Source organism: Ischnura elegans, chromosome 3 (assembly GCF_921293095.1).
Source record: "Ischnura elegans chromosome 3, ioIscEleg1.1, whole genome shotgun sequence".
Classification (NCBI taxonomy): Eukaryota; Metazoa; Arthropoda; class Insecta; order Odonata; family Coenagrionidae; genus Ischnura; species Ischnura elegans.
This window is the reverse complement of record NC_060248.1, coordinates 121,648,298-121,664,398: the sequence shown is the minus strand read 5'-3', so window position 1 is coordinate 121,664,398 and position 16,101 is coordinate 121,648,298. Positions and strand designations below refer to the sequence as shown.

The 16,101-nt window shown below is 39.2% G+C and overlaps 1 protein-coding gene across 2 annotated transcripts in view; it reads left to right on the top strand.

Moving 5' to 3' along the window:
- LOC124156455 (enhancer of mRNA-decapping protein 4) overlaps window positions 1-16,101 on the top strand; it is an 85,738-nt gene that overhangs the window by 7,240 nt on the left and 62,397 nt on the right. Inside the window, exons 4-7 of one of the 2 annotated variants that reach the window (XM_046531017.1) lie at window positions 4,888-5,083; window positions 6,390-6,546; window positions 12,392-12,583; window positions 14,608-14,720. In XM_046531017.1, coding sequence (XP_046386973.1) covers window positions 4,888-5,083; window positions 6,390-6,546; window positions 12,392-12,583; window positions 14,608-14,720 — 658 coding nt within the window. Of the gene's footprint in view, window positions 1-4,887; window positions 5,084-6,389; window positions 6,547-12,391; window positions 12,587-14,607; window positions 14,721-16,101 lie in introns of both variants that reach the window. The other variant, XM_046531016.1, reaches the window with a different exon arrangement.

Below are 16,101 nucleotides of genomic sequence, written 5' to 3'. Positions count from 1 at the left end.
CACGTTCTTTTTGCCAAATTACTCGTCCAAATAACAACGCAAACGAACTTGTACCGTCAGTGATACAGTCTGCCTATTTATCGCCTAATTTACACGAGAATTAAAGTCACTTGCACTTATATTACTCTATCATAATATCCACATATATCAGCACTCATGAAATAAAGTGGTATGATTTTATTATAGCCAAATACTTAATAAAAAACAGCAATATAACATATCTCCACTCGCCACCGGAATGAGTTTCCGGCACCTCTAGCCCACTCGGCTTCTATCCGATAGGAAAGCCGGCCTTGAGTCGATAGGAAGCCAGTCTGAAACGCACGGATTGCCTGGCCGATAGTAAGTGACGTAGAATCCGCGTCAAGTCTCCCGATCCGCTCGGAAAGGGAGACTCTGAAACAACCCCCTGGGCTCAAATTGCAGGTGAAGCCATTGGATACCCCTAAACAAAAACCTTCAAAGTATAAGGTATCACAGTAAAAGGAACCTAATCCTCCTATCCAGGGTGTTATTTGCCCACCTGTGGCTCAGTCTGGAATAATCTCTACTACTCCCCATCCAAACCTACTTTTGAGTTGAACCTCTGAATGAGTGATAATACTTCAAATCATTTTTTTCCAAATAAATTCAACTGATTCAGGTTAGATGTAATGGAAGTTTGTATGTATAAGAAATCATATTGTATTAAAATAATTTCACTTTTCCCCGATAACTTTTTAATATTAAATTTTTTAATATTAATTTCTACCTCATGCTAAAGGAATCCCCTTTTGTTCTTTCCTCTGGGACTCAAGTATGGTTGACCTGTCATCATCATTGATTGGTTGTCTGCCCACTGGCTGGTCCCCAACACCATAGCTCTCTCCACCTCCTCCTGTCCTCCTGGGTTTTGCTCTTAACTTCTGTTTGTCCCCACTTCATTATTTTCATCATTCTTCCTCCCTCTGTTTTCGTGATTGCTGAATTTGAAATCCCTTTCCTACTTAAAATATCCCTGATCCATTTCCCCTTTCTCTTTTTATGGTTTTCAATAATTTTCTTTCCTCCATACTCTATATAGTACCTGCTCATTTCACACTTAATCTACCCATTTCAATCTCTCTCTGGCCTCATCCTAACCCACATCTCCAAAGTGTTGATCATATTCTTGTTCCTTCTTTCCAAGGCCCACGTTTTGCATCCATACAACATAATACTCCTCACATGATGTTTCACCAGTCTCTGCCTCATTTCTAGGTCCATAGTGCTGATTAAAATCTTTCTTGTCACATTTTAGGCTTCCTATCACATTGATCCTTGTGTATTTTAATAATTTTCAGGTTCCTTTCCTTGCAAACCCAAATGAAATTATGTTAAGTGATATTCTACCCTTGTCGTAATTCATTGATAGGGACATGCAAAAGGTGGGGTTATTTTATAGCCAAAAGTGGTGTTATATTTTTACAAAAGCGATGTTACTTTGCCCTGAAGTCGGTGTTATTTTAACGTCAAAGTAATTGATGTTGATTGAGAGGCATGCTTTCAGTGGCCCATCCATTGCCTTAAATTTAAGATACGAGCGTGCTGCACCCGCTCCCAGCGGGCTTCCCCCGCTCTTTTCAATGCAGATCCACAGAGGGATAGGCGCGTTTCTAATTTTAGAATGTAGAAAAAAAAGGCAGGTTCTTATGTACAAATTTTATTGGAATGTTCATGTACAAATTGAGGTCAGAGGACCTCTTTAAACACAACATTGGAAGTAATTACACTATCCTCTGTTAAATTCACATGATGACTCATACTTACGTATCAACAGGAGACTTGAATGTGGAACCAGCCGCATTTTGATGAAAGTTATTTAAAGAATGCGAGATATTGTTGCAAATGAACAAATGTATCAGTTTGTGTGCCGTTAACGTCAGGAACATTTACAGTTTTTTTTTGTTTTTTTTTTTTTAGTACACCCATGTCTCGTATAGCGCAAGGGATGCGTTCCTTGGGGTCTTTGCGCTATACGAATTTGCGTTATACGAGAGCGTTTTAACATAGGGAAGGTAGGGATGCGTTCCTGGTAGCATAGGTCTTGGGTATTGAATTTCCTCTAAAACATCTATATTCCCATAAAAAGCCTTAGAAAACATAATTTCTATAAATATTTATAGTTTAAAACATCTTTAAAGATAGTATTCACGCATTAAAAGACTTTTATTCACGTTAAAAAAAATTCTTACGTGCTTTCGAAATTCCGTCCTGTCGTGCGGGTGGGCTAACATCTGCTATCTCAGGGGATCGTAATGCGTTGCCGGCAGTTGATGATTTTTCAAACTAGTCTAAAAACAACTATTGTGTCACCCAGGCCCTTTTGTCGCTCATCGAAATGACAGGAAAATGCTACTTTAAATGCCATTTCATAGCTAGCGGAGTTTATGAATGATAAATCATTTTAATTTGAAGTCCTCCGAGTCATTAGCAGCTACGTGAAACAGTCTTTAAATGCCTTGAAACCTGACCCAGGTTTTCCTTCCCTGAAAATGAATGAACGAGAATGCATTCTTTTCCAAAAGAATATCGTCTCATCAACACTTAAAACTAGTTGAGGGGGAAAGGAGCCACTTTCAATAACAGCTTGGAGTTCATCAGAAAATGTTGTGGTGGCTGCGCTATCAACACTTGCAGATTCACCTGATCTCGCCGCACTGAAAATACCTGCTTGCCGTTTAAATTCTGGAACCAACCGGAGCTTTCACTTAATGTCTCGGAGCGATTACCACTCTCGTCTTTTTGTACTGATTCACCATGAACTTTCCGTATGTGTAGACCGCTTGGTTGAAGTTGGTGCGGCTGAGGTCACTGATATTTTAGCTTCGTCTTTATTCAGAATAAGGCATCGTGAGTTTAAACTTCCGCGCAATATCGCTTTGACGCTCTCCATTTTCAAAGCAATTGACCTCTCTCAAGTCCTCTTCTAGGTTAATGGTTTTTCTTGATAAATTCTTGATTTTTCTAAACGCATTCCTATTTTTTGCCATATTCTCTTGGTTTTTACCCTGTATGGCTCTATCTAAATCACCTTCTTCTGCTGAACTGTATTCCTGAGACGCAGAAGGGCTATGACTGCGGGGAGGGAACGAAGCCATTGTGTTTGAGACACTATAGCGGACCCTTTTATGTGTTGATGCTATTCATGCGCAACTCGGTCACCGCTCCATTTCTCCCCCGTGAATACCGATGACCTTGAAGGCTTTAGCGTAGACTCTCTACCTGGAAGGCAATCGCCCGGTAACCTACGACGGCAAAAATACGTCTCAAACCGTATTGCTGAAAAAAAACTCTTTTCCACTAGCCCCACGCTTAATTAACGATCTAAATTATTTATCATCATTCTGTTAAGGAGACGAGATAAATCTTCGGTAGGCCGGCTATCTAGACCCAATGACGAGTAATACTTTTGGCAATTGCGCAGCAATGAATTTCGATTAATATATAAACAAAAAAGAAGATTTGAGGCAAGAAATAATATTAATATGCGTAAATTGATAGAAATTTCGTGTGTACTTAGCGCAAGTTCACGTTTTATCACGAGAGCGTTTAAGATTTTTGATTAGGCTACACTGCGTTGCAATGTTTCCCCGAGGAACGAATTTGCGCTATATCGAAATTGCGCTATACGAGACATGGGTGTATTTAAAAACCAATTTTAGGAAACAATAGCAATATTTAGGAAGTAAGATATGCCATCGCATGTTCTCTGATAAATTCTGTGCATTTTGGTACCTCATTTGTAGAGTTTGGTTTCGTATAAGTTGAGAAAAAGGTATCTATACTGTAAAAATAATATAGAAGATTATTGACGGGGGATAACTTAAGCAATAATATACATGGAGTATGGACTGAATTCATCTATTTTACATATTTTATCCTTCGCTTATCCACATATCCAGCTTATATAGAAGGGAATTTACTTTTGAATGTCTGTAATTTCAAATGAAATATTTCTATTGTGATCAAGTTGTCTTCTTTTAGATTTGTTCTCTTATCTGTTAACACAGTGCTATAGCAGGAAGAAAATCTTTCTGAGTTCACATTTGCAGAGGGGAACCTAATTGCTTTAAGGCACTTAGATGCAAATGATATCTCAGACAATTTGAGATCCTGGATTGCTTTAATTATATCCACTGAACCCTGGGAATTTTGCTTTTGTAGTAATTTCTGTAATTCTCCCAACCCTAACATCTACTTCTCTGTCTCCATTGATTCGAGGCCATGAATTTTTTGTCATTAAGTCAGGGTTCATGTCTGTAGTCGAAACTTCTTGGGGATCAAAAACAGATCTTTTCAATACCTATTTTTCTGCTTAGGTCTTCTACCGTAAGAGAACTAAGTTTGTTGATGCCTTATTAGCCATCTGCATAGGTATTGACTTTACAGCACCTGCTTTAGAGGTTGTCATGTTCTGCAAATGTAATAAGTGGTTTTATCGAAAAAAGTACTCATATAAATATTCTGGAGACTCATTTTTAACTTCCTTAATTACTTAAGGGTGCAAAACTGTCCTTGTATCAGCAAATCATTAGTGTCAATAATATTTCAAATTTGCTATATATTCAGTTAATTGGATTAAAATTCAGGCAAATTCCCTAGCTTTTTCTAATTCTTCTGCTAAATGTAAGCTATATTACAGCACTTTTTCAAATGAATTATCATGATTAATTTGGTATTAAAAATTAATGAATTACATACCTATTTGCCTGCATACCTGAAATATCTTGTTTAATCTAAAATATATTTGTTAATGCTATATTTTAAGTATAAAATTGTGTAATTGGGCTATTTTTTTTAAATGGAAAGTGTGTTATCTGAAATCTTTTCTCAAAAATAATGTGAGCATTCTCTTCACATCTCTAGCTTTAGGTAAGAGTGTTGGGGTAGTTCGTGTCGTTAACCGTGAGACAGAGGAGAGAGTGCTGATCCGTGACTTGCTAGGCCTGGTTCAAGACCTCTGCTTTGCACATATTCGCTCCCAAATTATGCTGGCATCTGTGGATCACTTTGGAAATTTGTTTGTCCACCAAATTCAAGCGGGAGCCGCCGAAACTCTGGAGTATCCTTTGAATATTTCTTGGTTATATTTTTAGTGCCTTAAATTAACTTGCTTACATTTAACTCAGCTTTTTTGTTGAGGGATTTAGTATGCATTTAAATTTTGTTTGCATAAAATTTTCTTAGTTAGCTTTTGGTTGAGATTTTAATTTTTTGATTGGAGCCAATGCTTGCCTATTTATTTTTATGCTCTAATAACTCCTGCTGTAAGGACGGGATATATTTGTAAAAGTAGCCACACCCACATGATGACATTATTTCATACATGATTATCAACCCTTCCGTGACTGTGCCTAGAAAACTGACGCGAAAGACTGTGTAGTATCTCAGGCACCCCATTTATAATTCATAAATTATGTGTTTTATTTTTGTCTTTCCTGTAATTCAAAACCATGGCTTTTTTTAAAATGATATAATATCTTGTTTTGTAAGGATGAGTCGGTTCCTAAATTTTATCGGTTCTTGGTACCTGTCTAGTTCTCCCTCATCGGTTCTCGATACTCGGTTCCAAGGATGAACTCTTATTATATGAATTAATAGCAAATTCAAATGAACAACCACAAGAAGTGAATGAAAATAATTTCACTAAACATGTAAATTAGCAGGAAAGCTCTTTAAAAAAAAAACTTAAGATTGTCTCCATAATTTTAATTGCCAATTAAAAGTTTTAAATAACATGTTGTTAAAGAATGCATGATCTACCGCAATGTCACATTACATCAGGCATCCACTGGTCCTTTCTCCAGATTTTAATGGAGAACTTGCGCATTTTTTGGAAAAAGTAGAGGAGATAGAGGACATTGAATCTTGCACAACGTAAGAAACCCGAGGGCTAGGTAATGCTTCGTTCCCAAGGTAAAAATTGTCTAAGTTGTCGAAAATCCGATGGTGCGAAAAACGACGTTCGAAAGGGGATGTGGTTGTTTCCAAGGGTCTGACGTCACATATGCCGTTCTGAGGACTCCGAGGCAGTACTGCAGTGGGGGCCGCCATTCCGGCTGCTTCCTCCGGGACTCTGGGCAGCACTAATGGGGAAAAGGAGCTCGGGCGGAGTTTTGGGGAGGGCAGGGGAGCCATATGTGGTAATTAAATGTAACTTAAATGGCAGCTTGTCAGAAAAATTGTGTAGCTTCAAGTCTTAGTATACTTTTTTCTATGTTATGTCCCCGAGTACAAACACTTTTGGGGGGTACCCGAACGCTGCCATTGTTAGTGACCCTAGTCCTCATCATGTGGTAATTTAAATCAATACATATCTGAAAATCAGAGTTTCCTTGTGAAGATCCTTATCTGCATGCCATCTATAGATGCAGCCTCTTTCTGCACGTGGAGTATGAAGGAGGGCAGTCTGCTTCTGGACTCATGCACCGCGTTGTGTGGTGTCCATTCATCCCGGAGGATGGTAGCCAGGCCACTGTGGAAGATGATGCTGCCAAGCTGTTGGTTGTCACGCATGGTTGCAAGGTATGTTCAGGGATCACGTGTTAGTGCAAAAATCCCATTGGAGAAATCTTGACCTTGCCAAGACCAGAATTCAAACTAGACCCCTTCAACTCGCATAGTTACTTTAACCAATTATGCTACTGTGGCATCTTTCTTCTCCTTGAAATATTTAATCAATTAGTTCATTGTTAAAAAAAGCGAATATGTAGTTTGATTGTCTTGCTGCAATAGAAAGTTTTGAGGATTATCCTTTCACTTCAGGAATTCCTGAATTCTCAGATCTTCTGCAATATTCAGAATTGTCGAAGTATTCATGCAAATGCTAATCAAGCATAATATGTTTGGAAAGTGTGGATTTGGTGTTGTTATTCACTATTCAGCCTTGAAATAAATTTATGTACACAATCCCTTTTGTAGAGATTACCTATTTTATTAGCACCGTGTAGCAAAGATATGATTATCAGTGGCTGAACGGAACTTTACAAATTTTGCCTGCTTAGAGAGCCTGGCCTAATCCTGGTGTGCTGCAGCCCCCCTTTCGTCCTTTCTCTGAACCAGTACTTTTTGACTTCCTGTAGTGGCGGATTAACCCTTAGGCTGCGCGAATTCTCGATTTTAGCTGCCAGCCAGTGCAGAAGAGACCCCCTCTGCAGGATGCACCCCTTGCCATGAGGGCTGGTGTGGTAGAATTAAGCCCCTTAGCAATCCTTACGATGAGGGAAAGTGCCCTAGTGCAAGATATCCAGGTAGCAATAATAATTTTGGCTAATTTGTGCAGTCAGCATGCTAAATGTATAAAAATGTTCCTGCACTCTAAAGGGTAAGAGAGGAGGATGCAGAGGACAGGTTAAGAGAATGGCGGTCCCTCTCCCCAACCCCTCCCACCAGGTAATTTCTGGAAAATTTCAAAAAAATTGTAATCTTTATGGCGGATCTCAAATGAAATTTTTTATTTCACCATCTTAACGAATAATGTTAAAAAAATTGATGAATATCTGAAATCAACTTTTCTATGCATATCAGACCTCAAACACAGATGCAAACACTGAGAGGTTTTGCATACCACTGAGGTGCCACAGAAAGTAATAAGCCACAAAATAAAAACCTTTATCCACCCCCGGGGCCCTGGTTCTCTTTTTCCATAAGTTCTTCTTCATCTTCCCTGAGAATTTGTCTCTACGTCCACCTCAGGAAACTTTTCCTTCATTTGTTTCCTGCATTAGGTATATTTGTCATGTAATCAGAGTGCCTTATAAAATGGCTTATCCACCAGATCCTTTTTAGGTATATGCTAGAAAGAGTTTGTGTGTATTTAGAGTGCATTTATGTTAGCTGCAACTGTGGTATAATTATTCATGTGTTTGGTTCCTAAATGTGTCACCAGTATTAACCCTTTCCCTACGAAGGCAGTGTTTCCACGGCTTGAATTTTTCGACGCTGAAGGCTGAAGGCCATGTTTTTACGGCTTTGCGGTCAAGCATGCCAAGTGGGTCCCAAGCGCCATTAGGGTCCCAAGGCACGAGAGGTCCGACCCTTTCTTATTGTCCATTTGGGGATTATCTCGGCCCATTCCGGCACTTAATGTCCCACTCACGGAAGGTGCTCATGGTCACTTATTTGTTTATAAGTTAGAATAACTAAAAACGTACATGTTGCAGTTATTGAAAATCAATGCCAAGAATTACACTCTGGATGTTCTGCTGATCGGTTCCAAATTTTGAACGGAACTCTAGCGATCATATTAAAGGAGTTCATCATCACGTAGTAGATATAATGCCCTTTTGCTGAAAACCATATAAATAACCGTAGAACTTCATTTTAAAAGTTCTAGAGGCATTGCAAAATGAAAGGTATACATTTATGAACTGACATTTGCTGCAATAGTAACAATTTAAAAAAATTAAAATCACACTAGTAACAATAAACTGACCGCAAAAGTACGCCGTGATGGGCTGCCTTCGGGAAAAGGGTCGAGGATTATATTTGCCCAGTTGCTGAGAAAAGGGTCCGGCACCCCACTAGGCAAGGTCATTAACACTTTCAACGCGGCGGTAATTTTTTTAAGTTTTGCCGGTGACTGAATTTTAATTCTTTGGTTTTAGATGGTTTTGGTCTCATTTTGAATAGATTGTTCATTGGAAGTTACGAAAAAAAAATTTTTTTATGAAAAATCGCAATTTCAAATTTGACGACGATCGTCGTCCGACGTCACCGCATAGCATAGTAGTCGTGTAATGCGTGGTTGCATAATCGAGCCCATTTTTCCCATGACTTTTTCTCTTTACCGTATGTCATTTTCTGTCTCTAATCTGACATGTCAATTGAATATAAATTGGTCCGTGCCGTAAATATTAATTAGCAAGAACGTTGATGGCTGTGTAATATTCGAATTTCTTAGTCGTTGATAGAGAATTATGTGGCATAACCTTTTCTGTTTCAACTTTTTGAATTTCTATTTGAAGGATCCGACGAGGAATATTTCTTTCAAATCAAAGGCGAGGTGGGAATTTAAAACAAATAAAGATGTAAATTTCATATATTTAAATTAACACTAAGAGGACGGGAGTTTCGCCCCACCTATAAGGACGGCTAGTGTTCATTTGATCACAAATTCCTTTTATCGAATTCAATGCCGTTTTTCTACCCATTGACGGTGTTATTGTAATATTGTTCAAATCCATTCTTTAAAAACTTATCTTAGCATTAACAATGGTATTTCTGTTGGAAACAATACGTAATTATTATTTCTGAAAATAATGAGTTATATTATGTTCAGTTGTCATGAGTCTCAAAGTAAATTCGCTCAAATTTCAAAATTATATTGTTTTAAATGAAAAAAAGGACCTGCTCTAACCATTTATCAGTATATAAAAAATGATTTTTCATTCATTGAAACTAAAATGTATAAAATATTTCGAAGCATAATTTTTCAGACTCGTTTTTATTTTTTCGGCGCAATTTCCGGGAAATGTATTTTTGCGTTAAAACAAGCAAAGGAGGAATAATACAGAGAAGGAGACGACATTCCAAGTGGATACAAAAATTGGGTTTAGACGACAACTTCCGAAGTGCTAATCACCCGAACTCGACCCGGGTGCTGATCCCTATCTTCTAGGAACTTGCGCTAATGCTTCTTACCCGTTCCAGGAGGGAATACCAAAGTTAGGAAACAATAGAATTTTACATCTTTCGCTCTTCCTCTGCACTCCCTAAAGGAAACAACGGTTTTCACCAGGTACATGGTGGGGGGACCGAAAACCAGGCAAAATAAAAAATATTTTGAAATTATTATCATTTAATACTTAAATTTTACATAACATTTAATAATGGAATACATAATATTTAATACATTAAATCATGGAGAGGACTAAAATTGAACATTTCTAAGAAATGCTTCAAAGCATGGCTTCAAGCACAGGGGTGGGCATCCCTCACAGGCGGGGAAAAAATATGCTGTATCCTTCCTGAACCCTCTAGACTTACAGAACGTGCAGCGTCGTTGAGGGACACGTTTTCGTTTTTGGTCGATGTCATGTGTCTCCGGAAAGTGCTCAGACAATCTAAGGACCCTGGAGGTTAGGCTGGGAGAGGTACGAGGAATAGGTTCGGAATATGACGGACTGATTTTGTAGAGTCGATCAGACGGTTGCGGCTCATCACGACCAGGATTACTCGCAAAATACAGAGCTTGCATGATCGCGGCGAACCTGTCCCTGCTAATGCATTTCCTAAAGCAAGGATAATTGAAAAGGGGTTCTACACTCCAATAATCTGATATTCTACTCAATGGGCATGTGCCCATGTGGTAGAGAACCCCCAAAAACGTTAAAAATTCCACCGATGTGAGCGGCTTCCACTTCGTTATTCTTGCTCTGGGAAATACATTAGCAGAAATTAAAACGTCTGCTTATCTATTTGTCTCCGTCACTATCAAGTCCACCATGTCATCTGTCATGAGGAGGTCAAAATACTTACGGGGATCGTCTCCCTGAGTCTTGGTCTCCCTGAGTCTTGCGTATTGAGGCCAGGGGTGTCAGTGAAGGGGAATTGTGGGTGGGTTGGTCTTTTGTCCGTCCAAGTGTAAGTCCTTGTCGCAGTTCTCGTCGTAAGGGGAGGGGACTGAGAGCCTAGAGGACCAGGAGGGGAAGGAGAAGCATATCTTGAGGGATCACCCACCCTGCCTTCTTCTTCATCCTCCGAGGATCCAGGATCCCCACTCCGTTTCCCCGAAGGAGGAATCTTCGCTTTCTTCGTCCATAGAAAGAAATTCCGCCATCTCCTCTGCAGAAAGCACCCTCGCGAATCTTCTTTCTTCCTCCATCCTCTTCCTTTTTGGGGGTGGAAATGACCGAGAAGGGGTGTCAGGGGGCTGGCGTCTTTCACCAGAACTCGAAGGGCTGGGGTTACTGCTGTAGGTTGGAAGGGGAGGTTTTGAGGGGAGTTGGGTGGTTTTCTCAATAGACTGGCTTTTGACACCCCGCTTCCCTTTCTTCGGGACCCCTTTCCCCGGTAGTCCCTTCCCTTTGAGGTCCATTCCTCCGCGTTTCCTTTCTGAAAACAAGAATGTTTACAAGTACGTGTTTATATGAATGTATAACAAGAAAAAACATCGCATAGCAATGAAATAATTGAGTAATGTTTATGATATCACGTACCTTACTGCCAAAGCACTTGGATCGGAAGTTATCAGGAAATTTTTGTAAAATTTCGCTTCCACTTGTTTGCTATATACAGGAGAAAAAGAAACAATATCAGCAGGCAAAATTGAAGCAAATCAATAATAGTGCTTTTATTAAAATTACAATAAGAACAAGCGCAAATGATGATAAACATTTATCGAATGTCATAAAGGAAATATTCAAGTTACAAGTGACTGGAGTAAAATACTGCAAATTATCACCTATTGAAGACAAACTAGTAAAAAAAACGTAAAATATTTGCTAATAGCATATTCCTGGTAAAATTAAATGAAGCAATGTAATTACATGGTCCGGAATGCATTGTAATGCTTAGCCTCAATCTAAACTAGAATAATGAGTATCTGTCCAAAACGGAAATTTTTTTCACATAATGTAACAATTTCACTGAACAACGACTTTACTTCTCTGCTTTAAAATACAATTAAAGAAAACAACTTTACATTCACGAAGTTATTTTGTAAACGCAATTTCAAAATTTTATCACAAGCGATATATCTACAAAAAAAATTATAAAAAAATAAAAAACACCGATGAAATCGTAATATGGGTACGAGGAGAATGCGGGGGTGAAAGGGGGGGGGGGGGGAGGAAATCTCAAATAAAAAAATGCAAAACTTTCAACTAATGATTTTTACCACATACGAAAGTTGTTTTACGTTAAAAAGGGGTCGGTACACATTAAAACCACAAAAGGAGAGTAATAATTAACAAAAAAAAAAGTGTAACTTACCACCGAAAAGAAACAGCTGTAGGAACCTTCCTGGAGATGAATCGCTCCGGCTACTGGCGATGCACTCGCTCTGAGGGCTAATGAACGACTGACAAGCGAAATGGAAGCGCTATGGGTCGGCGTCTCTCGTATATGGCCTTGGAAAGGGAGAGCGGACTTGGACGACGATCGTCGTCCGGCGTCACTGGATAGCACCCGGCAGACGACGATCGTCGTCAGTCAGCGTTGAACGTGTTAAGTGGAAGAAACGACTACCTGGACAAGTCCTTGCTGGGAAACAACTCAGTACAGGGCGAAAAAGAAATGCTCAAAGCCTTCATACAGCAAGAACCAACTTTCCGTGAAGGAGCCCAGTGCAAAAGGGTTCATGATTGATGGCTAACCTTGGTGGATTGTTGCCTAAATCATCAATTTCTACGCCCCTTTTCTTTCACAGGCTGAGATGCTGAACGTGGCTCGAGTGCGCGCAGACATTCCAATGGGTGAGGTTCGTGTGCGGCCATCGCACGTGATTGAGGGTCGCCTTCCCATGGATGAACACTCGGGGGACATAGTCGAGGCATCTTTCTCACCAGATGGAACCGCCCTCGCCACAGCCAGTGCTGATGGCCTTGTCAAATTCTTTCAGGTAGTTGTTTTTAACCTTGCTGCAGCATTTTCATTTTTTGGAAGTGGTTATTATGAGCCTTGCTAATTTTTTTAATGCAACAGACTAGAAGTTTTAGTAATCTATGTGCTTAGTAAATTTTTATCAGCCTCCACTCTGAATAATTTGGCTAATTTATGCGGACATTTTGGATGACAACTTCTTTCCTTCCTCAAGGTTTGTTAACTCATATTCTGGTGTACTATTACATCAAAATGATGTGCATGATATTACTTAAATTAAGGTTAAAACAAAGTGTTCGACTGGCCTGAAGCCACTAGAAGTCAACGATGTTCCATGTGAGTTAGGAAAATACATGCGAGGCTGAACTACGAAGACCAGGTGGTTGTGTTTGAATCAATGGATATTATTCCAAGTGGAATAAACTCAAATGAGGAGGACTCACTATGTTGTTTTAGGCACTTGTGTACCCTACTGAACTCAAGCTAGTGGTTGCCAACACCTTATTCAAAACTCCTCTGTGAAGAAGATGCATGTGAAATATGCCAGGAGACCATAGAAGATACCAAATTGACTATATTTTGGTGAAATAAAGATTCAGGAACCAGGTGAGGGACTGCAAAAGCTATGCAGGGGCAGATATCAACAGTGGCCATTACTTAAGGCCGTTTTACACGGTACATGGAATTGCGCAGTCTGACGTACGTGTGAAGGCGCAATCAAAATTGCGTCGTGTTGCTAGAACACATGCGAGAATGCGTGGATGCGAGACGGCAAAATAGCCCCTGTTCTAATTTCGTTCATGCATTCGCACCATTCCACGCCATTTTAGAAATTAATGCAGCTCTAGCCTGTGCAATTCCGTGTACCGTGTAAAACGACCTTTACAATTAGTTGTGATGATATGCCACCTAAAATTCAAAAATTGGAGAAAGCGTGAAAAACATATGGCAGGTTGAGGAATTGAAGGAGGTTCAGCATCAACTGGCTTTTAAAAAAGCTGTACAAAAGAGAACAGAGGAGGATATGACCATTAAATCAGTGGAAGAGGGTTGGAAACCCATTAGAAGTGGTCTGCAGACAGCAGCTGAGGAAGTTCTTGGTTAAAGAAAAGTCATTATTGAAAAACCATGAATCACACTGGAAGTATTGGATCTCATTGAAGAAACAAGAAAATACAAGGCTGCAAAAACAGAGGAAGGGCAGAATTGTTACAAGAGAATAAGGAACGAAATATGTATGTTGTAAAGCAAGAAGGAGAATGGAAAAAACAAACCAACATTCGTTGTGTTTGTGAATGTAGAGAAGGCATTTGACAGTGTGGATTGGAACACAATGCTTGGAATCCTTAGAGAAATTGGAGTTCTTTGCAGTGACAGAAGAATCATCCACAGTTTTAACTCTATATGCAGCAGATTTCCGTTTCATCACCTTTGACCTGAACATACTGTCTGCAATGTCAGAAAAATTGTTGTCAACTAAAGCCAACGGATGCAGAGAGAACCCAAAGAAAATGCAGAGGTCATTTGATAAACACCTTCTTCCCCTCTTGAAAATCTTTGCACCCACACTGAATTTGTATAATTAAAGTGCTTTAAGAATGGAAAGTAAGTCATTCTCCAGAATGCCAGCTTAAAAGAAGCCGATCACCTGGTGCGAAGACTGAATAATTCAGATATCAGCTAATCCCTACATGGGTTTATGAAACATTATGTAATGCTTTAAGAATCATGTTTTTGTAATTATATCCTCATGAATGTAAGATCAATCCTTTGGATTTATTACTTCTAACTAGAGGCATTTAATTTCCCCAAATAGGGAAATCTCAGAGTTCATTTTATCACAACTATGGGTACAAATATTGTGGGTATAAAGTATACTTATAAATGCTATTCAGGGAGTTTTGGTGCTTCTTCTTATAATTTAATTAACTGGGTAGGAGTTATCATGTGATTAATTGGAATAAAACTTATGATTATTTAAATGGGAAGTATAGCAATGTCTAGGTTGTGTTCAGTGGCATAATTCTCTCTTTCGCTACACAGGTCTATCTGCCCACGGAGTCGGGGCCGAGGTGTTTGCACAAGTGGCGGCCTCACGGCGGTCGGCCCTTGTCTTGTCTCTTCTTCCTCGATGACCACAGGAATCATTCCCCTGAGTAAGTTCATGGGTAGGACGTGTGTGTGTTTTCCCTGTAATGTACCTTTTGTCCATTTAGTATACGTTTCTTCTTGATGTACGAGGCATGTTTTTAAAGTAAGTACAGTTTTGACATAAAAATACAATAGGTAAATTTTTTTCAAAAATAATTTATTCACTTGAAAGGCCTACTTTACTCTACTTTTCTACATAATTCCCATTACTATTGAGGCATTTATCGTATCTTGGGACCAGTTTTTGTATGCCATCGTCAAAGAAGCTTGCCGCCTGATTAGACAATCACTGCTTCACGGTGGTTTTCACTTCGTCATCATCGGAATGGCGCTGACCCTCTAGATGCTTCTTCAAGTGCATAAACAAATGGTAGTCGCTCGGTGCTAGATCGGGACTGCATGGAGGGTGGTTTAATTGTTCCCAGCCAAAAGAAGTGATAAGGTCTTGTGTTTGATTTGCTGTGTGTGGACGGGTATTATCGTCGAGCAAAACGACACGTGCACTCAGCATGCCATGCCTTTTGTTTTGAATAGAGCAGCGCAGTTTTTGTAAAGTCGCACAGTACACTGTTGCATTGATTGTGTCGCCGCTAGTCAAAAAATCGACCAGCAACACACCCTTAATGGCGGGACAGCGCCATTCCGATGATGACAAAGGGAAAACGACTGTGAAGCAGTGGTTGTCTAATCAGGCGGCAAGCTTCTTTGACGATGGCATACAAAAGCTGGTCCCAAGATACGATAAATGCCTCAATAGTAATGGGATTTATGTAGAAAAGTAAAGTATGGCCTTTCAAGTGAATAAATTATTTTTGGAATAAATTAACTTGTTGTTTTTTTATGTCAAAACGGTACTTACTTTAAAAACACGCCTTGTACTATGAACTCTACATTATCCAACTCTTTATTATGTGAGTTGTTTATTATCTAGTCAATTAATTTCTCCCTTTTTTAAAGAATTGAAAAATTTTCTGAAGGCATTGATAATGAAACTATGCTTCAAATTACATAAGTTAAAAAGGACTTACAAAATATTGAATACAAATTTAAATTATTCAGGTATAAATATTAGCCTCAGTGTTATATTATTCTGATGCATCCAAACTTAAGGTGGATGGTTGGATGGGGTGTCAGGAGCCCACAAACATTGTAAACTACAGCCATCACACCTGCCTCTACCCAAGTGTATACATTATGCATACTCTGCAACTGTTCCACAGAAAGCAAACCTTTATTAGTAAAAGTTTAATGCTAGCCAAGCATATTAAGTTATTTCACTCATAATGTATGAGTACCATTTACCTGTAACAGTATTAATCTGTGACAATTTGTTGTTGGGTACTCTACTCTATTAATTACCATATAAATGCGTGTAAAAGACGCACC